The sequence below is a fragment of the Beta vulgaris genome, chromosome 6 (assembly GCF_026745355.1).
Source record: "Beta vulgaris subsp. vulgaris cultivar EL10 chromosome 6, EL10.2, whole genome shotgun sequence".
Classification (NCBI taxonomy): Eukaryota; Viridiplantae; Streptophyta; class Magnoliopsida; order Caryophyllales; family Amaranthaceae; genus Beta; species Beta vulgaris.
In genome coordinates this window covers 25,995,381-26,020,812 of record NC_079207.1, presented here as the reverse complement: position 1 = coordinate 26,020,812, position 25,432 = coordinate 25,995,381, and the positions used below count along the sequence as shown (strand labels likewise).

Sequence of the window (25,432 nt, the reverse complement as noted above, 5' to 3'; positions counted from 1 at the left end):
TCTGCACCCCATATTTATGTAGTATAATGAAAGGGAATTTTCGCAGAAAACTCACCCACCGAGCATGCATTTTATTGATCACCTTCTGGCTGTGAAGGAACTTAAGTGCTTGGTGGTCAGTGAATAGAATGAACTCCCTCTGCAATAGATAGTGCTCCCACTGCCGCAATGCCCTAAACACTGCATAGAACTCCTGGTCATACGTGCTCCACTTCTGCCTAGCTTCACTCAATTTTTCACTGAAGAAAGCCACATGCCTCTTTTCTTGAAACATAACTGCTCCAATACCGACCCCACTAGCATCACATTCAACTTGAAATACCTTGTCAAAATCAGGAAGTGCTAGGACTGGGGCACTACATAGTTTGGCCTTAATCAAAGAGAAACTCCTCTCATGTTCATCTCCCCACTGGAACTTTACTTTCTTCAGAAACTTAGTGATCGGGCAGTTATGGCACTGAAATCCCTGATGAATCTCCTGTAGAAAGTGGCTAGGCCATGAAAACTACGAACTTCAGTCACTGATGTGGGTGTAGGCCAATCTCGGATTGCGCTCACCTTCTCTTCATCCACCTGAATTCCCTTGGCACCCACAACAAACCCTAAGAAAAGTAATTTGCTGGTACCAAAAGTGCACTTTTTCAGATTAATGTACAACTTATTCTCTTTCAAAACCTGCAGCACTTGAGCCACATGCTCTAGGTGATCCTTCTTGTCCTTGCTGTAAATCAGAATGTCATCAAAGTAAACCACAACAAAAGATCCAGTAAAAGGACGAAGAACTTGGTTCATCAAGCGCATTAAAGTACTAGGCGCGTTTGATAAACCAAATGGCATTACCAACCATTCATACAACCCCTCCTTGCTCTTGAAAGCTGTCTTCCACTCATCTCCAGGCCTAATACGAATCTGATGATACCCACTGCGCAGATCTATCTTCGAAAACACTTTAGATCCTGCCAATTCATCAAGCATATCTTCCAATCGAGGGATAGGGAAGCGATACTTGATAGTTATCTTATTGATGTCCCGACTGTCAACACACATTCGCACTGATTTTCTTTCTTTGGAACCAAAAGGACAGGAACTGCACACGGACTCATACTCTCCCGAATAAACCCCTTTTTCAACAAATCCTCAATCTGCTCCCTCAAAATTTCATTTTCTTTGGGACTCATACGATAGTGGGGAAGGTTTGGTAGGCTGCAACCATGAATGAGATCAATGTGATGTTGTATGTCACACATGGGGGGTAGTTCTTTTGGTAACTCATCAACAATCAGTTCCTTAAAACCCTTTAATATCTCCGAAACTTCAGAAGGAATAGGGTTCTCTTCTGTTACAGCACCTACCAACCCTTTACCTACTATTGGACAGAGAAGTTCAGTTTCTTTCACAACATCATCAAGTTCCTTATCATTATAGGTCATTACTAAGAAACTGGTTTTCTTCCCCACTGCCTTATCATCAAAATTCAAGACAGGAGCCATGGCAATTTTATGGGATCTCCAGGTGAACATCATAACATTATCCCTTCCCCGATAAGTAATATCATTATCAAACTGCCAAGGTCTACCAAGTAAAACATGACACACATCCCTATCAAGAACATCACAAACTACCTCGTCTTTGTAGTGTTTCCCTATGGAGATGGGAACTCTGCAAGTCAGCGTCACTCAAACTTGGGACCCCTTGCTGACCCAACCCAAGGCGTAGGGTTTCTCATGTGGTCTTGTGGACAGCTTCAAATACTCCACTAGCTTCTGGGACACCAGATTCTCCGTACTACCATTATCCACAATCAGGTTACATACCTTGTTCTGAATAGAACAGTGAGTTTTAAACAGGTTCTTATGCTGGCCCTCCTCTTTCGAAGCTAACAGGACCCGTTGCAACACAAAGTTAACTCGATCCTCAGACTCCTCCTCAGCAAACTCCGCATCTGCATACTCATCATTTTCACCTTCAAACTCCCCTCCATCTGCTTCCCCTTCTAAAACAGCAGTGACTCTCCGAGTTGGGCATACATTAGATCTATGACCCTTGCCGTTACAATGATAGCAGTGACTCTCCGAGTTGGGTTATTATGCTTTGGGACAGGGGCCTTTCCTTGTGATGAACTACTAGACCCGACCTTTGGTGCAGGTCCGGACTCCTTGTTTACTGCACTCTTCTCCTTCTCACTGTTAAATTCAAAGTTACTCTGGGGTGAGTATCGTTTGAATGAAGAGAAATCTCTAGGGGATTTCTCTATTTGCTCCGCTTTTAACGCCAGATTAGATGCCTCAGCCACAGTCCACACAGTTTGTAAGCTCATCTTCTCTTGCAGAGAATTCTTCGATCCACTAATATATCGAGCCACCTTCTGATTTTCGGATTCCCCTAAATCATTGTGCTCCGAAAAACGCAGGAATCCTGCCGTATATTCTGTCACACTCCTTTTACCTTGAACACATTCTATATACATCTTATACAGAATATGTTCGTAATCCTCCGGTAAAAACCGCTCCAACATCAATTGCTTCATGCGTCGCCAGGTCTTAACTGGCCCTTTCCTTTGTCTTTGCCTTTGCGCAACCAACTTATCCCACCTGTAACTCCCCAATCCTCAATCACAATTAATACAAACCTTAATATAATATTCTCATAAATTGACTCGAAATTTCGGCAGCATTTCCTTTAAAATTTGGACAACCCAAAAATGGGAAATAATTTAAACCTGTTTACAAACTCAATAAAACATAATATTCTCAATCTCGAAACCTAAACTGTCGACGCTTTCGCGGAAACAACCTCAAAACGGAATCAAACCCAATAAAACTAATCAGTATTACAAACTAATCTAAGAAATCTTCAATTTAAAACCTCAACAAGACTAATATAACTAATACATATTTAAACCCAAGTACAATTTACATTTGGAAGTCTTCGAATATAAAGTTCCGCTATGAATTTCCGTCCTCACCTTAAACTTCGCGAATCCAACAAGAAACGTGCTGTAGTATGAACTGCTCACCATTATACAAAGTATATGGATCATTACAGGTTCAACCCCACATGGGAAAGAACAACACAAACAAAACACAAATATAACACATGTCAGCAAAAGCTGAGTACCAACACTCCACCTTAAGCAAAACCAGAAAACATCAAGATATATACTTCAAAAGATAAAAGTACTACTCAAATTCTCATTATATTCTTATTTAAAGTTTCCCTTTTATAAACTTTCTATGTCAATCTATATCCATTCACAGCCAAAGGATTTCGTATCTCAAAACTACCTTAATTATGTTCAATACTCGTAATCCTCAAGTTCCAAAACAAATTACATAGTCATGATAAGTAAAATAACCATGCAAGTTATATAGACAAGAATATAGTCAAATAGAGTTACCAATAAGTTTCATCACCGATATCACAAAGTAATCGAGTAGCATGTTCACGACGTTTGAGTATCCTAATATATTGATAATGGATTCATTGAGTCCATAATCACGAGTAATTCATCTTTGATAATCAAATACGAGATGTGGAATAAATATTAATTATTATCAAGTTCCAAAGATCATTTCATCAAACAAGAGTTATCAAATAATCCAAAGATAAAGTCAGAATGGATCCGGGAGCCCCGACCGACCCACTAAATAGCAAATGATAGACCCGGGAGTCCCGGCCGGTCTATAATAATGTAAACCCGGGAGCCCCGGCCGGTTTACCAATAATAACAATGGCCAATAACCTATAGTGCGCACACCCCTCAACTCAAGCTTTTATGTGACCCGGGAGCCTCGGCCGGCCACGCTAGAGAAGAGGACGGTTTAGTATCTTGCCACATACGGCGAATATCAATCAATCCAATATCTTCCCAATTCGGGTGAAGATAATATAACAAAACATCTATATTCCCATAGTTAGTCCATGTAATCTTTCATTTTCCACGATTAATATCTTTTAAGAAATCAAGAGCAACTAGGGTGCAATCTTTCTTTCACAATGATCCAAAAATCAATAACCTTCTCACGTATCAACCAAATCAGACAATATTATCAAGATTCAGAAATAACACGAGTTAATCGATGTATTCAATAACATTGTAGTTCATACTATGCATTTCAATAAAAATCAATTCTATACCATTCCTTTCTACATCGATGTCATCAATGATTCTACAATCACACGATGAACCAATACATCTTATATCAGTGTAGTACATACGATATACTTGGATCCATATCAATCATATACAAGTCCATATCCATTTTAGTAACATAGGAAATAGCCTCAGCAATTCAATACACTAAGTTTCATGTCCACCTTGACAAGTAAATTAGTATATCTCAAGCAACTTTCATAGTCATCAAATAATATACAAAATCTCGAAGTTACACTCGAATTATCATCCTTCAATACAACACAGAGAAGTAAGAATTCATAACTATTAACTCAATAGAAGGATCCATGTTTTAACCCCAAATTTAGTCGATTTAGAGTATACTAAAACTTGACTCAAGCACCCATAATCATTCACATCTTAGGTGACTTCTAAGAATCTAATTTTTAACAATATTGCTTCTCTATAGTCCCATGGTTACAGTAAATTTCACAAGTAGCATGAATTAAGTATCATGAAGTCTAGAATAGGACTTATTTGGTCATAATAATAGAAACCTTAATAAGACCTAAGATTTAGGTGCTCACTTTATCAATGATTATCCAGAAGCAAACTTAGTCCCCTATAGTGAAATCATTTCACAATGATCAAATAATCAATAATATGAAAGGCACCACAATTACACAACTAATCAATCCTTCAATTTCAAGTGTAACTCATACCATATACTTCAATTCAATAAATCAACTCCATACCATTCCATATTATTCACTTCAAATAGTCCATTAATCTATCATAGGTCATATCTTATAACACAAAGATTGTAAAGCTGAAAAGATACTCATCGTAGTTAACCATAACGCTATCTACTACATTTCAGTTTATTAACAATAATTTAGTATGATCTATGTAACTAAGATAGTAATTTACATAGAATAATAATCGATCTATACTAGAATAACCTATACTCCATTTCAAATGAACCGACAAATGTTCTATAATCATATTTATCACATCTTTTCATATATACTCATTAAAGAATTCAAGAACGTCTCTTAATAAATAACTACAAAGAATCTCATTTAGACTAATTAGGAATCGAAATAGCTCTTTACTCCATAATCTTAAGTCCTAACTGAGAATTTCATATGGTATACATTGAAAGTTGTCATCTTCAAGTATTACATTATAAATGCAATCCTGAATCAAGTCACAACTACTAATATGAACTCTACTTTCGATGAACCAACAATTCTGTCTTCAATTGCGAGATACAACTCCACAATTTATTCAATATAGATTTTAATTAGTAGTAACGCTTTATCCAACGACTTTATCCAATCTTCATAATTCATAACAAGTTTCAGTTACTTTAAGGTTAAATATTTGGCTTTAGGAAGCTACATATTTCAATCAGAACCTTCAATATGGTTTAAGATAAATCTGAAATTTATCCACTTTAAAGACATTCCAATTTCAACTATCCTGACATCAATGATTTACACATGAAAAATCCAGAATGTCATGAAAAGAATTTCTAAACATAACTCACATACTCAGATTTGATTTTACTAGAATCAAAAACATGAAAACTACTCATCAATATAATAGCAAACTAAATCACAAATCAAAGAATATATAATTGAAATCAACCTCATAATCCATCAAAGTTCAAAGGAGAAAATAATAGAGAAGCAAAAAGGGTGAGTGTGGCACCTCACTGGCGGGCCAGAATTGAGCTGCAACACCGCGACAATGGCGGCAGCAGCATCGCGGAACAACAACGCAGAGCGGCAACATCGCTCGATCGTGTCGGCAGCAACATCGACGCAACAGCAGCAACACACAACAGCAACAAATCGAGCAGAAGAAAGAGAAAAACAAGGCAACAACACCGCTAGCTTGCGGTGGCAGACAACGAAGCTCCGACGAGCCTAGGGAAACCGACGAGTTCCAACAGCAAACCAGGGAAGAGAATTAGAGATGGTGCTCAAGGTGGAAGAGAATGAATGAGGGTTTGGTTTTCCATGGGAGAGGGAAACGGTAGGGGGGTTTTGGTTTTTTTTTTTCTTTTGTTTCTTGACCGACTAAAACAATAAGGGGGGGTGGTGTTTATAATTTTCGGGTTTTCTTTTCTGTTCACATCTAAAATACAACACGACTTACTAACTTAATACTGTAAATGTTTCTAACTACGATAAACTAACATACAACGATATTATCCTTTTGGACTCCAAGTTATTCAAAATCGTTTTCCGAAAAATACTTGTAAGATTAAACACTTCCAAAGTATTGTTGAATTAACATATAATATCAACAGTATAATAAACTACTAAAATATTGCTAATTAAAATATAAACTTCATATTCCAACTAAAATATAATAAAAAGATCTAACATATATAATTTTGGATAATAATAATAATTAGAACACTCTTAAAACTCTGGGTTGTTACACCACCAAACAGCAGCAATACTCTTCAACCTAACCGCCACCATCTTAACATGTTTATTTTGAGGAACCTCCATAACTTCGAAGAATCTATCGACATCAATCTGCCAATCCATAAATTCCTCCACTCCTATATTTCCATAAAATAATGGAATATCTGCTTTTACTCTATAATCATGTTTAAAAGCATTATTACCTTCCTCATTACGTTCCTCTTCAAAAACTTCTTCTTCCTCAGAACTCGAACTATCTGCCACGACAGGTCGTTTGCCTCTTCCTCGTGGAGTTCGATTGTGTTCTCCCCTCCTGTCTCCTCCTCGATTGGTATTGTTCTACATGTTGTTCATCTGCGTAGTCAACGCAGTCATCTGTTCGGTCAGTGCAGTAAGGGTCGTGGTAATAGCCGCGGTAACCCCTTCAAGTTATGCCCTAGTCACCGTTTCTCCCATGGTCTTCAAGCTACGAAAAGAGACAGGAGAAGGCCTGCTCTGATACCACTTGACGTAGTCGAAAAATATGGAGATTAGCAAGCACTAATCTCGAATCAAGAACGAACAAATTCACAAGCGATGAATATGTAAAAACTCCGGAATCCACCAGAAAAGAGTATAAACTCTGTGATATTATTAAAAAGTCAAAACTCCTCTAAATATTAACCTAATAATGTTTAAATACGTAAAACAAAACCCTAATACGAAATTAAGAAAATAATAAAATCCATAAATAATTAAAACACTGATTTCGGGCCTTAAACGGCCCCGGATAGCCTAAAAAGCCTATACATCACAGCTTAGCGTAGTGAGTTTGACTCGTTGGGCCGTTCCGCTTCCGAAAAGGTATCACAATAGTCAATCGGACTCCGTCGGCCCATTTTCCACAAAAGAGATCAGGCCTTTTGTCGCAAATCCTTTTCGAACTTTTCCGCCAATCTGCCTACGTCAACTTGAAGAACATGTTCATGACCTTGCACATCAAAATAAGTGACCTTCACACTTAATGATATGAGGGTGATTTTCGTACGGAGGCATGTTCATGACCTTGCACATCAAAATAAGTGGATCATGCATCTAATTTCCCTACAGTAAACACATGTTGTGAAAGCAATGTACTTGATGACCGTCTTGAGGACAACCAGAAAGATATGGTTGTTAAGTCTAACCAAATAGGTCAATGCATAGGGCTCAAGGTTGGATGGCGATACGATGCAATTAACCAGAGAACTTTGGGTCCACTATCACTGTTGACCAGACCGACGTTACTGACTTTTCCATCGAGTCCCAGAATATGATGGTTCTTGTCCAAGATAATGATAACAGTGTGAGATGCAGTACCGCTTCTGATGGCTGGAGTGCTTACTAGGATTCTTCAATCTTTCTACATGAGATATTTTTATTAATGGAGTAGTGGTCACTCGCTCTCGAGAAGAATCTCTTTAATGAGGGCTTTAAGGCTGTCACTTCTTACTTCCTTAGGAGCTCAGTATCATTTCGAATGATTCTATTTTTTGAAAGGATTCATCAAGTTAATTGATTAAGACGCCAAGGTTTGTAGGACAGCTGATGGTCTAATTACAGTGTTAGTTTGGTTATTTCACAGGAAGTCGTGCAAAGCTATTTTTTTTCTTTTCAATGATCACAAAATTGAAACTCGGGTTTGCACTTTGCAGTATGTAGTCTGTGTCCAAACCTTTATATATTGTTGGTGCTCAAAATATGTTTCGAATAAGATACACATACCATGTATAGTTATAGAAACTATAAAACTATTAATTTTTAAATGTATGATAACGTATTAATTCTTCTTTACAATAACCTATTTAAAGAAATTAGAATAAGAGTAACATAAAATACTGAAAATTATGAATTTCGTCAGGAATATGAGTCTTAATTTCAGGATATTTACTTGTGTTAAAGCACAAAATTCTTTTTTTTTATGTCCAATTTGTGTTCGTTGTGCAGTTTTCCCATTGAAATAGGATTCACACTAGGACAAGCGCTTACCATTCGTTGGTTTTTAGGGGCAGCCCGAAAATGTCCGGGTCGAAATATGGCTTTCAAATTAAGTTTCGAATTAGTGGATGTTGCCAAAGGGAGTGGTGATGCTATACGCAAAAAGGAAGAGACTTATAGAATGGGAGAGGCAAATAGAGCTTTTGCACATTTTAAGTTTGTAAGTGATCAACTCAAAGTGTGCGTTCTTTTCACCTGAATTCTTTTGAGTAATGTTAAGAGAATATACACTAATTAAAAACCGGTCATGACTAAAAACACTTAAATTTTGAGTAACGAAATGCCATTTGTTTGCTATGTGTAAAAGAAATGTCAATTTACATTTTTTGCTACGTAACCAAACGGGTTACAATCATTACTTATGGTATGATAGACATTGTTACGCTTTATTTTTCAATATTAAAGATAGATGATTAGAAAGTACAAAGAGAGAAAAAAAAATTGATTTTCAATAGAAAAATAAATAATTAAATACAATGAATATATATTTTTTTTGAACAGAATTCCAAAAGGGAACTAATACGGTGAATGTTGAAAACATGAGTTTGGTTCCTTTTCTTTTATATACTTTCATCATTTATCGTAGGCAAAAGTTATTGTAATACGACGTTAATATTCATAAAATTTACAGTGTAAATTTAGAATTGATTATTCTCGTGAAAATAATCAAATTAAAAAGAATACAAACCGTACATAACACGTGATCCATAACTATCGATCTACATAATGCATATCCCCTAAAAAATATCTATATAATGCATATCTATATAAATGAGAAATTTTTAGGGAGCTTAGGAGAAATGCTATGTCATTATAAGTTATAACAAAACATAATTTATAATAAGAGTAATAATAAGATGTAAAAGGATACGAATAAGATTGAATAACATAAAAAACAATTAAACTAAAGAAATAATTAATGAACTTAATCAGCTCAAAAATCAGTCCTTACAACTTCGAACCTATTTAGAGGCCCAAAATTATTATAGCAAATTTAACAAAGTGAAGATAACATTAGTTACATGTAAAACCCTTACTTTAAGAGTAAGGTAAAACCATGCAACTCCCTAAAAAACAACAAAAGGATAGATAACATAACGTCAACTATATGTCCTAGGAGAAGTAAGGACTTAACTCACATCATCATACATAGAAAAAGCGTGATCCACATCAATAGTATTGGTGAATACAGCAATGAGTGGAAACCAAAACCTGCTTCACCGAGTTTGTTGAGGAGTGACACAATGGCCATCAAGCCAGAATTCAGGGACATGTTTTATGAGTGGATAGTCTTTTCCAGAAAGTATTGTACACCTTTTTGACAAGTGGGGGCATTCTTTAATTTTCAGTACTTGCATAGCATTGAGTTTTCGAATCCCCTTTGGCAGAGCCAACAAATTAGGACACTTGGAGATGATAATCCCACGAAGCACGACAAAGTGCTCCAAGCCGTCCAGAAGCTGCTTGATATTGCCACAGTCTTCAATTTCCAGATATTGAAGAGAAGTTGCAGCTGATTGAATACCATCTGGTATACGTGTCAGCTGCGGAAGCTCCGAGATGCTTAATGTTTGAAGCCTTTTGAAGCCGCTCAGACATTCATTTTCCTCTAGTTCCAAAGCTGGACAATTAATAATATCCAAATCCTCAAGGACATCCAATAGCTTCAAGTTGTTCGGCAGCCTAGTCAACATTGGGCAATTAAAGATGTATAAACGCCGAATGGAAGTTAGGTGTCCAACATCGATGTCATCCCATAACGATACTAATCCCTTACAACCACTGATCACCAAGATACGGAGAGATCTTAATTTGTTAAATTTGGTGCCAACCAAACTCCTTTGACATGTAGTAATAACAAAAAACCTTAAATTTAGCAACCTGTATATCTTCTTGGGTAACTCTTCTAGTTGCTCGCAATATGAAAGTTCCAAGCTCTGTAAGTTCAGTAAATTACATATTGTATCAGGAAGTGATTTTAGGAGAGGATTGAACGATAGGTCAAGAACTCTCAAGTGCTTCAAATTCCCAATAGACCTCGGCAACTCTTCAAACTTACATGTAGAAAAGTCCACGAAGCGTAAGAAGCTGAAGTTGGATATGACACCTTCAAGAAAGGATAGACTAACATGGTTCATTTGGCAAGAAAACATAAATGTTCGGGCCTTATTTGCTTTGACAAGGTCTTTAGGGAAGTCCGTCAACCGTTTGCAGCTCCTAGTCCAAATGATGTGCTTTGTCAATTCTGAAACTTGTATCTTATTATGAGTTACATTAGCTAACTCTTCCCCCATAATATCTACAGCTAGATCGTGCAGAAGATCATGTATTTTACAGCTATACAAGGTCCTATCAGACGCAATATCCGGCTGCTGAAGGAGCGATCTTGATACCAATTCCATCATAGTTGCGCATCTGCGATCTTCAATTTCATATTTTTCATCTTGAAGTTCCAACAATCCATGTGCACTCCATAGATAGGTCATAGTAATTGCGTAGAGAATACAATCCTTTGGGGTTAGCGCACAATAGGCAAAGCAGGGTTTCAGATGGGATGGAAGTTTGTCATAGCTTAATCTCAAGAGTTTCAACACTCTTTTGTTGTGTTCTTCCTGCAAGTTTGTAAGGCCATCTACATCATTAATTCGTTGCCACTCTCGTTCATCCCTAACCCTGTATAACATACTACCTATACTTTTAACAACGAGTGGAATCCCAACACATTTTTTAACAATAGACCTTCCAATATCATGGAGATTGGGATATGTATTTTCTTCACCTTCCATGAATGCTAATCGATTAAAGATTGACAAGCAAACATCATCTGAAAGCCTATCCAAATTGTATTCTGGCATAGTCTGAGTAATTGAAGCAACTTGTGTGCTTCTTGTAGTGATCAGAATGACACTTCCAACTTTCCCAACCTCAAAAATGCTTTTTAACTCTAACCATTCAGATCTATCTTCAAACCACATATCATCAAGTACAAGAAAGTATTTATTTCCATTCAATAAACTTTGAATTTTTTGCACTAATTGTCCTAGTGTGAGGTTAGAAATAACATCGCCACTAGCATCTTTTATAATGTCTTCTAATAACTTGGTTTTATTAAATGTATCAGAGACACATGCCCACAATTTCAGATCAAAGTGCTCACCACCCAAATCATCATATACTAATTTAGCTAATGTAGTTTTTCCAATGCCACCCATCCCAACTAAAGGCAAAACATAAGGGCATTCAACAACCTTACCATGAGCTAACATCCTATTTATAACTTCTATTTTAGCCTCTTCTCTTCCAACAATAGCTGATTTATTCACATAGGAACAATCATTGAAAAGATCTCTTTCAACAACTGGGGCTTCAACGGGATTTTCCGTCAATCCAAAGGCGTTCTTCTTAGCTACCACACTTGCAAGTCTTTCACGAAGATCTTTAATCTTGTGACTCAAATGAATGCGAGAAATGAGAGGATTTGAGGAAGGGGAAAGATAGTACCTAAGTTGGGCGTGAAAGTGGCCTTTGTTGACAGTTCGTAGCAAAGCATCATAAGCTACTTCATCCAAGAGGTCATCTAACTCATAAACAACACTCTTCAGGTCCCTCAACCAGACCTTGATGGCATGACTAGCATACTGTTTCGCATCAGCATCTCGAAGGACAGCGCAAATGGCAATGAGATTGTCATGTATGCTCTTGACATCTTTTTCAACAGACTTGGCTGCTTTGATTTCTTCAGTAACATTTTCCAAGGCAAGATCAACTGGGAAGGAAACTAGCTTGTCTAGAAGGGTTTTTGCCAGAGGCAAAATAATGGCTTCTGCCATTCTTTTCAAAGAATAATCAAGGGTATGCAGATTGCAAATGAAAAGGCCAGGGGTCGCTAAATAGCTGATGCGTGCATCTTATTATCGAAACAAAAAAACAAAAGGGGGTTTGTGTTAAATTCAAGTTGCATCTTATTATTGAAAAATTATTTTCCACACATAAGTTATCTTCCACAAGACCACAATGTCCACAATTATATACCTCCCTATCCTCAACTAAGATATCTGATATCTCTCTCACTTTCATCTCCACTGGCAAAACAATAAATACAACATAGATCGTAAATTCACATTTTCAATACTATCTGCCTCTCAGACATAGCCGCCTTTTTGGAAAAGATCAAGTGATAAGTCGCAAGGTCAAGGAACTCTTGATAACTTATTATTGGAGCTTTTTTAAATACTCTAACAAGCATAATTTAGTAACTTACAGGTTGGAAATAACAACTTAAATCTAAGTTGGTACTAACATTATCACTTTGTTATCAAGTCAAAAAATTTCCATGTAAAAGTGAATTTGGTACCAACTTATTAACTTTGATTTGATATCAATTTATTATTGGATTCTTCAAAGAACTTCAGCAGTGAAACGCTAAAGAGAGCTCCAAGAGGTCAGCTCATCAATTATTTATAAGGAGAGATATCATATAACAACTTACGTCTAAGTTGGTACCAGCATTTGGACTTTGTTACCAACTGGTACCACCCCTCAAAAAAAAAAAAAAAAAAAAAAAAAAAGGAAGAAGTAACCAACTGGTACCACCTTGATTCTGATTTGGTATCACCTTTTTATTTGGTACCAACTTATTATTAGATTCTCTATATGACTTCAACAATGAAATGCTAAATAAAGCTCCACGAGGTCAGCTAATCAATTATTTATAAGGAGACACCTGTTCCTAAACTAATTTTACATTAGATTGTTAGCATCATTTGCACATATATACAATAAATTTATACTAAAACGACTTCATTTTTAGCTGAAATTGGTTATTTTTGACTTAAAAATAGATCACATTTTAGGTAAAAATAGATCCAATGTAAATAAAGAGTAACTTTTTTACCTTTAGTTGGTCAAAACTACTAGTCAGTCGTCCGTTCGTCCCTCAATAGACTTTTCATTACTCCTTTTCATTTGCCAATACACGTTTTGTATCCTAATATATAAATAACTTTTAACATATGAATATTTCGTTGAACATGTAACTTACCTTATTTTGCACCAAAACAAATCGCCAATAGAAAAAGCTATAACACGTGAAATAATGTCAATAACAATTTCTTTGGGAAGGTGTTCTAGTAGACATATTTTTCGAGTTTGAGGCTCCATAGTAAGAATTAGTTTTACCTGTTTTTCCTTTATAAAATTTCAAATCATCTAAGATGTACACATAACTAATTTATAAGTACAATAAATTTAGGCCTCAACAACACATGTTATATATGCCAATTTTAATAAATACATAATAAATATCTAGGTGAAACGACTTAGTGTACAATCATTCGGTTCTCATAAGATTTTATTTCGTTAATATACAATTTCCTAAATCTATTCGATCATAATATTATTCTATATTATAAACAACTATGTAATTATAGTTATTTACATATTCAACAACTTTACATATATATATATATATATATATATATATATTATATATATAATATATATATATATATATATATATATTATATATATATTATAATTATATATATATATATAATTATATAATATATATATATATATATAATATATATATATATATATATATATATATATATATATATATATATATATTTTAACCACAAATAATTGATTCAAATAAATATGAAAAGGAAAGTTTAATATGATAGTAAAAAAAAATTCCTTACACGATTTATAAAAGGAAAATTTGTTATGTTATACATGCCGATTATTTTATTTTAAAAATGGTGAATCTTTTTAATAGGAAAAAAATGCATGTTTATTATGAAAAAAATACATATGGCCGATTTTTTGTAAAGCAAATATTATTGTCATTTTTAAAATCTACTTATGGAAGGAAATCACTATATGCAACATCTTTGCAAGATATATTATGTCCCGCTTAAATCAAGTCCATGATTAACTCATATAGTTGTGGTTTTATAAATAAAAAGTTCTGTGAGATTTATAAATCCATAATTCCGATCCATGACACCTACACAAATCGAATTCTTTATTATATGCATATTACTCGTTTATATTATGTATATCTTTAATTTCGAATCATGTACCAATATATAAGGTCGTTATGTATATAAATTTTAAAAAATAATATTGATTACAATCAACCATTTTCATAAATGATTCATATGCTACTTTTACTTCATTTAAATAAAAACTCTTTAAGAAAATTATGCATGTGTGTTATTATTACACTAAAATTATCATAATTACCTTCATTTTTTTCTTATATATGACTTATTTAATAAAAAAAATTTACTACAGTATTACTATGTTTCTATTTCAAACCAAAAAAAATATAGGAACATCATATCAAAATGCAAATCTCGCAAAAAGCTTATATAACGATAAAATAGATCACACTATTATAAAATTTCAATAACATTGTTGACACCAATTCAATGACATGGTGCAGTTGTAAATAGATAAATTATTCTTTAAATTATAAAAAAAACGTCCTTTATCACTTTTATCTTATTAAATTGTAATAAGATAATTTGAGTATTATATATCATACGAATATAATTAGATCTACTAATTTATTAATTTATCTTTATTTATCAAGTAAATGATTATAAACGTGTTTTATGGGTCATATTTTGATTCAAAAAATAAATAAACTTCTATTAGAGCCAGCCATATCTCTAGGTAAATGATATTTCATAATATGCTATTTATATATATAATATTAACTACCTTAATGCAAACGAACTTTATATATTGGTATTTTTATTATAAGGTTAGACATATTTTATTTGTGCATATGAACCCCTTGAATTTATAATTTTATATCTTTGATTATGTATTGTATCAAAATAATTTTAAAAAACTAATTTCCAGAAATTAATTGATCTGATTCCAACTTATTTATGGGTGATTGATTATTTATGCAATAAGAATTACCATATACTAAGCATATCCGATTCATCTTACTTGATTTATGGGTAATTGAATACTTTTTTGGAAATAATCACGATTCAAAAAATTAATAGAAGGTTAGAATCATGATTTATGGATTTGAAGGAAGATTGTAGCCGGTTTTTCAATTGATATTAGAGACATGGCGAATTTTCAGCTATGCTTACATGGCGTTCTCTTACCTTTGCTTCACAAACCTTGAAATGAATTGTGAGGCCTTGGTTAATATGAGCATGCCACGTACTCCCTGCGTTTCCTAAAGATTCTCCCTCTTTCCATTTAAGTGCGTTTCCAAAAGATCTTCCCTCTTTTACTTTATTTCTTATTTGGAATTTTTTTCCCTTTTTACCCTCTCATGTCCCTATGATATGGTCCACCATTGCATTATTAATTCAATTTTACTCCCTTTCTCTCTCCTACTTTAATCCTTTTTTATTTGTTTATTTATCTTAACACCTTTCTCTCTCCTACTTTACCCACCCCACACCCCATACAAATTGATTCTCATTGGTATCTGTAGTAACAGTAACAAGGAAGATCTTTAGGAAACTGAGGTAGTAGGTCATTATTTTTGATAGGAACGATCCATTCATTATTTAGTAGTTTCACGTGGAAGAAGGAAGGATTGCATGAGTATTTATAAGAACAAAATGTAAGTGTAGTATTTTGTATTCTTTTTTTGGAATTAAAGGATAACTGGCAATATCTAAATGTGAGAATAAAATTCTTTCCATTACAAAGAATATAGACTAATTTGACTTGATTTTACCTTTTCGGAAAAAATCATGATCACGAAATATAGGGAAAGATATAAACATGATTTACGGATTTTAAGGAAGATTGTACGCACTAAGATGATAATCTAGTTAATTGTTTCTAGAAAAAAATAACATTTTATTATCGTCTATGAACCGGTCTCATATTAAATGATTCAAGATCATCATCAAATTGCTTTTTATAATTTCGACATTGAAAAAAATTTAGTGCGTATAACAAATTAAATTTTCAGATGATAATCAAGTTATATCTTTATAATTAAATCATTTCAGAATGATTTAATATAGACGATTGTAGGGAAAGGATTTTAGGGTTTGTGGATTTGGGTGTTGTAATGCAATACAAGTATAATTACAAAATTTCTACTGATAGGTTCAGGGTTTTAAAAAAATTAAGTATTTTTTTTTTCTTTAGGGAAACCGTCAATAAGAATTGTTAAATACCAACCCTAAAATCACATTTTTCAAATTAAGAATGATTTAGAATTAATTGATTAACTTGCCCATGACGTAAGCATGCATGTGTTTTGTTTCTATATTTTAAAGATTATAATTGATTAAGAGAAGTTTAATTGAAGCTAGGAGGCCCAATTAAATCGAAAATTATGTGGCAAAGGCATGATAAAAACATGATACGTGGCATGGACCATACTTAGGACGATTTTTGCATAGGCAATATTCGATACTTTGTAATATGATGCCAAGAAGAACACGTTGGTCCAAATAATTTGATAATTTGTAATCTAATGCCCACATTTGTGTTATTTGATCAACCCACCAATCATTTAGGCCTTAAACTTGTTTTCGGCTAGAGTAGTATCTATGCTTGATGGTTTAGAACTCTTATGTTATTTCCCTAGGAACACTACAAGAGGGGGGGGTGAATTGTAGGTGTAGAAATAAACGTAACTTTTTGCGGAAATTAAAACTTAAACGAATAAACAAGCTAAAGGCACACAAGGGATTTTTACGAGGAAAACTTCTTGGGCCTAACAAGAAGAAACAACCTCGACCACTAGGGATTTTAAACTCAAGACTTTCACTAATTAGGCCAAACAACTTTGTTACAACCTAATTCTAACTCGAGCCACACCTTGAGTTCCTAAACTCAAGTTCCTGAGCCACTGTTCCCTTAACAGCAGTTCCTCTCAACTTCACTCGAAGTTTTCTCACACATACAAGCTTCACTCAAGCCTCTCTCTTACAGAACTTCACTCAAAGTTCCCTTCCCCAAAAACCAAAATATAATTGATCGAAATAAGCTTAGTGGAATTAGAGTAAGAAGGCAAAGAACAAATGGCTATTATGAGAGAATGAAGGCACTGACACTTAATTAGTTAAACTCACTTAATTACTTAGTCAGACACAATTTGGAACTTATCTAGACTTCTATATTTATAGTGTTAATCATGAAGAACGTGGGATTAAAACTAGAGTACATGTTTAGTCCATTAACCTATGATGTTCCTTCCCCTAAGGAACACATTTTCACATCATGTCCCATGATCCCATGAACTATAAATGAACGTGGATATTTTTCAGCCATTACTCCTAAGTAATAAGAGTTCCTTGAGCTTTATCCGAAAATCAGTTTTATAAAAATACTTTTTATCTTTAAAACTGAATTTTTAATTTTTATGAAAATAATATCTTTTAAACAAAATCTTTCTAACAACCGGATATTTATTTTCTTAATTTTCCGAAAAATAAAATCTTTTTCTTAAACAGATTTTCTTTTTTAAAACTGATTTTATCATTTGAAATTAGATATAACTAATTTCCTATAATTTAGGCATGACTTACTCAAATATCTTTTTAACCGTTATAATGTTGCACGCCTAAGTCTAGTTCCTTTTATTAACTAAGTTCCTTTAACATATTTGTTTAGTGCCACTTAGTTTGTTCCTTACAAAGGAACAAACTCTCATTCTCAAATAGACTGCCACAGTTCCTTATCATTCTTTCTTTGTTCCTTTACATTGGAACTAGAAAATAAAACGCCTAGCTTCTATTCTTCTTGATCCAATGCTTGCTCCAGTATCAACATAGAAACTTCTTTACTTAGCCTTTGAAATCCTCTCTTGACTTCTTCATTGACTTCATATTCTCCCAGTTCCTTTTATTGATACCTTAAACACCATACACTTAAATAACTCATTAGTTCACTACTTAGTTTGTTCCTTTGTTTCTTTGTCATTATCAAAACTAAGGTTCAACAATTTCCCCCTTTTTGATGATGACAACAAAGGTAGAAACTAAGGAAAATAACAAATAATATAAGTGAATGATAGTAAAAACATAAAGAAGAAAATGAAAAATAAAACACAATTATGTAAGTAACTGAATTTTGATTTTTCATTTACCTTAACCTATTTTTGATTTTTCATTTACCTTATCCATTTTTTTAATTTTTTTTCAATTTTTTTCAAGTTTATGTACAGTTTGTTCCTTGAATCATTTTCCCCCTTTGTCATCCTCAAAAAGAATAGTTAATTGTTACTTGAATCATTTTCATTTACCTTTTCGGAAAAAATCATGATCACGAAATATAGGGAAAGATATAAACATGATTTACGGATTTGAAGGAAGATTGTACGCACTAAGATGATAATCTAGTTAATTGTTTCTAAAAAAAATAAAATTTTATTATCATCTATGAACCGGTCTCATATTAAATGATTCAAGATCATCATTAAATTGCTTTTTATAATTTCGACATTGAAAAAAATTTAGTGCGTATAACAAATTAAATTTTCAGATGATAATCAAGTTATACTTTATAATTAAATCATTTCAGAATGATTTAATATAGACGATTTTAGAGAAAGGATTTTAGGGTTTGTGGATTTGGGTGTTGTAATGCAATACAAGTATGATTACAAAATTTCTAGTGATAGGTTCAGGGTTTTAAAAAAATTAAGTATTTTTTTTCTTTAGGGAAACCGTCAATAAGAATTGTTAAATATCAACCCTAAAATCACATTTTTCAAATTAAGAATGATTTAGAATTAATTGATTAACTTGCCCATGACATAAGCATGCACGTGTTTTAATTTGTTTCTATATTTTAAAGATTGTAATTGATTGAGAGAAGTTTAATTGAAGCTAGGAGGCCCAATTAAATCGAAAATTATGTGGCAAAGGCATGATAAAAACATGATACGTGGCATGGACCATACTTAGGACGATTTTTGCACAGGCAAGATTCGATACTTTGTAATATGGTGCCAAGAAGAACACGTTGGTCCAAATAATTTGATAATATGTAATCTAATGCCTACATTTGTGTTATTTGATCAACCCACCAATCATTTAGGCCTTAAACTTGTTTTCGGCTAGAGTAGTATCTATGCTTGATGGTTTAGAACTCTTATTGTTGTAACACATAATAATGGTTTTCTCAACACAATGTGCAATAATGAGATCATCCATCTTAATGAATGAAGCTTTACATATACCGTGTAAAATTTGAAGAACTTAATCTGAGAGTGCTATGGGATAATTGTTAGTCATTCTTTATATAGTAGCATATTAGCTAAAATGGATCTGCATGATTTGACCATAAATGAAAGTAAATGATATACAGCGTGATTTTAGACTATAATAAGCAATTATCTCATAAGTATCTCTTAATAATCATTTCCTGATTTGTATGAAGAAGATTTGCCTAAAATCATGGAAAAAATTATGATTTGCACTATAATAAGGGTTTTAGGAAAATATAAGAGAACTTGATGAGATATACAAACCGAATAAATAAAAAATACTCAGTAAAAAATCATGAAAAACAAAAAAAATGTGAAATTAATATTATTAATTGAACACGTTGATTTCACTGACATTAGTAATTTAATCAAGAACAAAATTAATTATTTTATTAAAGCGAATACAATAATATTAAAAATAATAATAATAATAATAAACATTAGCTAAATAATGAAACAACACTGTATTTTTAAGTCTATAACATCTCTATGGTTCAAGTTGATTTTTTTTCAAATGAAACTTCACATACTTTATGAGCTCTTTTGAGGATTGCAATGAAGTAAGTGTAATACCATATATTCTAAATCCATATAAATTCTAGAATCATTTATTGTAGAAAAAAAATATTCCACGATATCCCAATCATATGACTTCAAGTATTGGTCCGCTGTGAATTCCTTACAAACTTTGTAAAATATAAGATGACTTGAACGAAACATTGTTAATATCATACATACATCATATTTATTTAATCAAATAAAGATCAATAAAAAATCTAATGATGTAAAAATCGTAAATGCAACTTGGGTATAAAACTAAATCAGACAAACTCGTACTTCTAATACAACAATAAAAAGCTGACATAGAAAATGATTTCATCAAAAGAGAACCAAGAGAAAATTCATAGCTCATTCCATGAAGTCGGTGGATGCTACAGGTGGCGATGGACATCCAATTGTCTTTATAGAGGTAAGGACACATAATGAACACACAAAATTGTAGTCAGAGAAGTACAAACATAGCAAATCAATAGTTAAAAGTTTTATCATTTTTTTAACTTTGTAGGGGGAAAGTGAATTTATTGAACAAAAGCTAACCCATAAACCATTTGTTTGAGGTTGATGAGCCGATCAACTCTTTCATTTTTATGAATCTTCAAAGCCTTGTACTTGCAACAATTCTACTCTCATAAACTCAAAGGTATAGAATTTATATCACTATCCATCATCAATCGTCATAATGTCAAAAATCAAACCAAGTTCTGTCACTATAAATCAAACTCCTAACAAAATTTTCTTACATAATTAAAACAAACAAATAAAATCAATAAGATTTTGTTCTTTTCCTAAAAATAATTTTCTTATCACGCCTAAAACTATCTTGCAAAATATTTAACAGCTTCATAAACTTTACAACACACCTGATCTATATGGGCAGGGTATGGGTCAGAGTAGCACAAGCTATGCTATCGCCGGTGATAATGAAGTCAGAGTATGACATAGGATGAATTTCTCTAGGTTTTAGGGAAAGTATATTAGGATTTATGGAGTTTGGTGTAGTAGTATAATGCAAATATGATTAGGATATTTAACGTGCTAGAGTTAGGATTTTAAAATTTTAACTCGTTTTTTTTTAAAAAAAATATTACTTTAGAATAACCGTGAATAATAAGACTGGAAAAACAATCCCTAAAATTATGTTTTGCAATTTAGGAATGATTGAGATTCAGGTGATCAACTTGCACATGATTTAAGCATCCACATGTTTTATTTTCATATTTTAAAGATTGTAATTGATTGACATAAGCATGATTTATTGGAGATCATGATATAACTTTCCATACTTAGGGCCTGTTCTCTTCGGCATAAAACAACTGAACTGAACTGAACTTATTGGAGCTGAACTGAACTGAACTGAACTTATCAGAGCTGAACTGAACTGAACTGAACTGAATTGAATTGAATTGAATTGAATTGAAATAAACTGAATGTAATAAATATATAAATAATATTTTAAACAAGAATAATATGAATATTAAATAATAAGTATAAAGATAAGTAACATAATGAATAATAATAATAGTATTTTGGATATTTTTAAATGATAGTTATAAATAAATAATAATATTGATAATCATAAATTAATAATAATAATAATAATTAATGATAATAATGATAATTAATAATAATTATTTTATATTATTTGTATTAATATATTATTACTTGATGATGATATATAATAACAATAATATCTAAGAAGTAAATTAATATTACTATTTTAGTAATTAGATTTAATAATATAAAAATATTTAGTAATAAAAATAATGATTGGGTTGGACCGCAAAAATACATATAAACAGTCTTGACGCGATTTGATTGGTTTATGGGCTAAAAAAAGTGGGTTTATTTGTGCTTTGACCTAAATCATGTTCCTCCTAATAATAATAGTAATAATAATGAGTAAAGCTATAATAAACAACATAATATATAGAAACAACAACAATAATAATAATAATAATACTTAGGGCCTGTTCTCTTCGGCATAAAACAGCTTAACTGAACTGAACTGAACTGAACTTATTGGAGCTGAACTGAACTAAACTGAACTGAACTAAACTGAACTGAACTGAACTGAACTGAACTGAACTGAACTGAATTGAAATGAATTGAATTGAATTGAATTAAACTAAATTGAATTAAATTGAATGTAATAAATATATAAATATTAATATCATTATTTCAATTATTATTATATTATTGTTATTATATCATTCTTGTTACTATTGCTTTTAATATTATTTTTATAATAATAATAATAATCTTATTATATTAATATTGCTAATTATTATTTTGCTAATACTTTTTTTTCCTATATGATTCGGCTAATTATATTGAAATGATAATTCAAGCCTAAGAAGTATTCATTTCAATATTATTTGTCATTGTTCAAAGTACAAACTTTTTAATAGATGACAACACTAATAATATTAATAATAACAACAATAATACTTGTCGTCATTGTTGAAATGACACAAAAAGACCCGTTTTGATATTTGAATTACTAGGCAAAATAATAACAAATATCAAACATTAACTAGTTTTCATAATCGGTTAATTCTTCGTCTTCTTCTTGTCCAAATATTTGCTCCATCACCTCGGGATTATTCTGCATTGAGTCCCATATTGCTTCAGTTATTTGTTGTCGCACACTATCCATAGCTATTTTTCTGTTATCATCGTACATATTATGATCAGCTCTTTGTTCCATGACTTCAATTTGGTGTGTGAAAGGAATCCCTAGATCATGTAAACGAATAAAATTGTGTAAGGTAAAACAAGCTACAATAATTTTCAACTGATTAGCCTCGTCCATTTGCGGCATCGATTTTAGCACCTTCCACCTATTTTTGAGAACCGCAAAGACCCTCTCAATTACATTTCGACAAGAAGAATGTCGGTAATTGAATTGCTCATACATTCCCTGTGGTGGAGTCCCTCTTCTGAAGTCAGGCAAATGGTACCTCAACCCAGGTACTAGATATGGACTCAAGTACCCGAGTGTATTAGGATACGCTGAATCGACTACATAGTATTTTCCTGTACAACAATCATAATGTTAGTTTGTTAAAGTGCCAGGAATTTTCTCATATTATTCATGCCAATATAAGTTAGCTAGTACCAGATGGTGGATGAGGGAATCCCATTCTGGCATCTCCTAAGCTTCGCCTCCATACAGTTGTATCATGTGCACTCCCTTCGTAGCCCACATTGATGTGAGTAACCAACATGTTGAGTGAACACACAACCATCACATTCCATGTTTTCTCCCCGTGACGATCTCTAAAAGCCCTGCCTACATCATCTGCAACAACTGATTGTATAAGGGTACCATCTATGGCACCAACACAATCCTAAAAACAAAAGTATATATCATCATTACATTGAGACTATATACATGTTTATATTAAATTATGTTAATTAATAATAAATGTCATAGAATGTAGGATGAGTACCTTAAAGAAAGGCCAGTATTTGATGTTGCTTTGTATTTCAGGAGGTGTCTCATACATACTTTGATATGGTCGAATTATTTGACTCGACAATGCTTCCAATGCTTGTAATACCTTTTTGAAATACTTCGAAATAGTTGATGTTGAGTGTTGAAATCTTTCAGCAGCATCACGAACAGAAGCAGGTTTAGCTAGCATGTACAAACCTAACCCAAGTTGCTCTTCAATGCTTATATATCTACCAGCTACTAAGAGTTGTTGTTCTCTAAGGATATTAGCAAGACTTATAAATACTTCTCTACTTAGCCGAAGTTGTTCTTTACACAAATTACGATGGCCTGTCAACATCCTATGTATGAAATGATGCCCCGGTTCTCCCCCCAAATGCAAAGGCATCCGTTCAACTTGGGTTGTCAATCTCCTCAGCTCATGCAATGCTAAACGTGTCAAACTTTGTTGCACCAAATCTTCATCCATTCTACATAGGCACATATATATTTAATGCAATTTCATCTAGAAAAACATATAAAATAGATAAAATAACTATAATGTAAAATCACATAACCATTAAATAACTAGACGTTAAGTTAACCATCTCTTAAAATAACTAAAAGTTATAATAACACTATAAGTTCCATAATAATTAAAGCTCACAAAATAGACTTAAACATAAAATCACTAACTTAAAAGCAATCTAACATAAAGTCACGCAATTTTAACTAGAGAATCTTCGCAACCATCTTAGTCGTAGAACATACTATCATTATCTATAGACATATCTGGCCTATAGACATCATCTGAAAGTACACAATGCTTCCTCAAAATGAAGTATGCCTTCATCACAACGCAAAGAGATGAAAAGATCAATGGCACCCAGAGTACTGCGAAAGCTATCAAGAATATCCACAACAAAAGCAACCCCATACTTTTCAGCAATCCCCATGGACTCTAAGATATCATAAACTTCATCAAATTTATTTATGGATTTAGGAGGTGGACTCACAGACGATTTCCTCAGAATATCAAGACATGTATCAATTATCAGCCCTTGTACTTTTCTTGGGCATGTTACTAGTCTCACTGTTTTACCTTTTTTAATATCACTAGAGATAAGGGAGACTTGCTTTCATTATTGGGGGTTTGAATATCATCAGGTGGAGTGTCTTCAAAGGCAAAAGAACCTTCAACTTCAATAGCAATTACTTCCTTTCCTTTGACTGTAGATGCTGGTGTATAAGATCTATCACCCGTTGCATAACCACTACGCAAAATTTTATCCCATTCAGCCTCATTCTATAATGAATTCTTAAGAAACACAGTTGCTGTAGATTTGTAGCGCTGCATTAAAATAATAGTACAAAGAAAATAAATAAGATAATGAAAACGCTAAATGTAAATATTATATAGAACAAAAATAAATAACAAATTAACAAGTACCTTAACAAAACCCTTCCATTTTTCACTTTCCGTATCAACAACAGGACAACCATCTTCGCTCCATCCGATACCAGTCCATTTCTTTAGTTCATTCCAAGCCCTGTGTTTTTCTTTTATATTGGTAAACCAATTCTTAATGGACAATGCTGTAATGCACTTTCCTGTTCGGGTGTTTAATGTAGTTGCAACACGGTCC

General features: G+C 32.9%; 2 protein-coding genes across 2 annotated transcripts; both read right to left on the bottom strand.

The window, feature by feature from the left end:
- Window positions 1–6,549: 6,549 nt before the first annotated feature.
- LOC104896403 (putative disease resistance protein RGA3) lies at window positions 6,550–12,404 on the bottom strand. The gene is made up of 2 exons (XM_048647070.1): window positions 9,927–12,404; window positions 6,550–6,897 (listed from the first exon to the last, which is right to left on the bottom strand). Exons 1-2 carry the CDS (start codon window positions 12,402–12,404, stop codon window positions 6,550–6,552), a joined length of 2,826 nt encoding a protein of 941 aa, XP_048503027.1.
- A 243-nt stretch (window positions 12,405–12,647) lies between these two features.
- On the bottom strand, window positions 12,648–24,276 carry LOC104898815 (protein ALP1-like). The gene is made up of 4 exons (XM_010685921.3): window positions 23,803–24,276; window positions 23,469–23,700; window positions 22,944–23,386; window positions 12,648–12,656 (listed from the first exon to the last, which is right to left on the bottom strand). Exons 1-4 carry the CDS (start codon window positions 24,274–24,276, stop codon window positions 12,648–12,650), a joined length of 1,158 nt encoding a protein of 385 aa, XP_010684223.3.
- Between the last annotated feature and the right edge of the window lie 1,156 nt (window positions 24,277–25,432).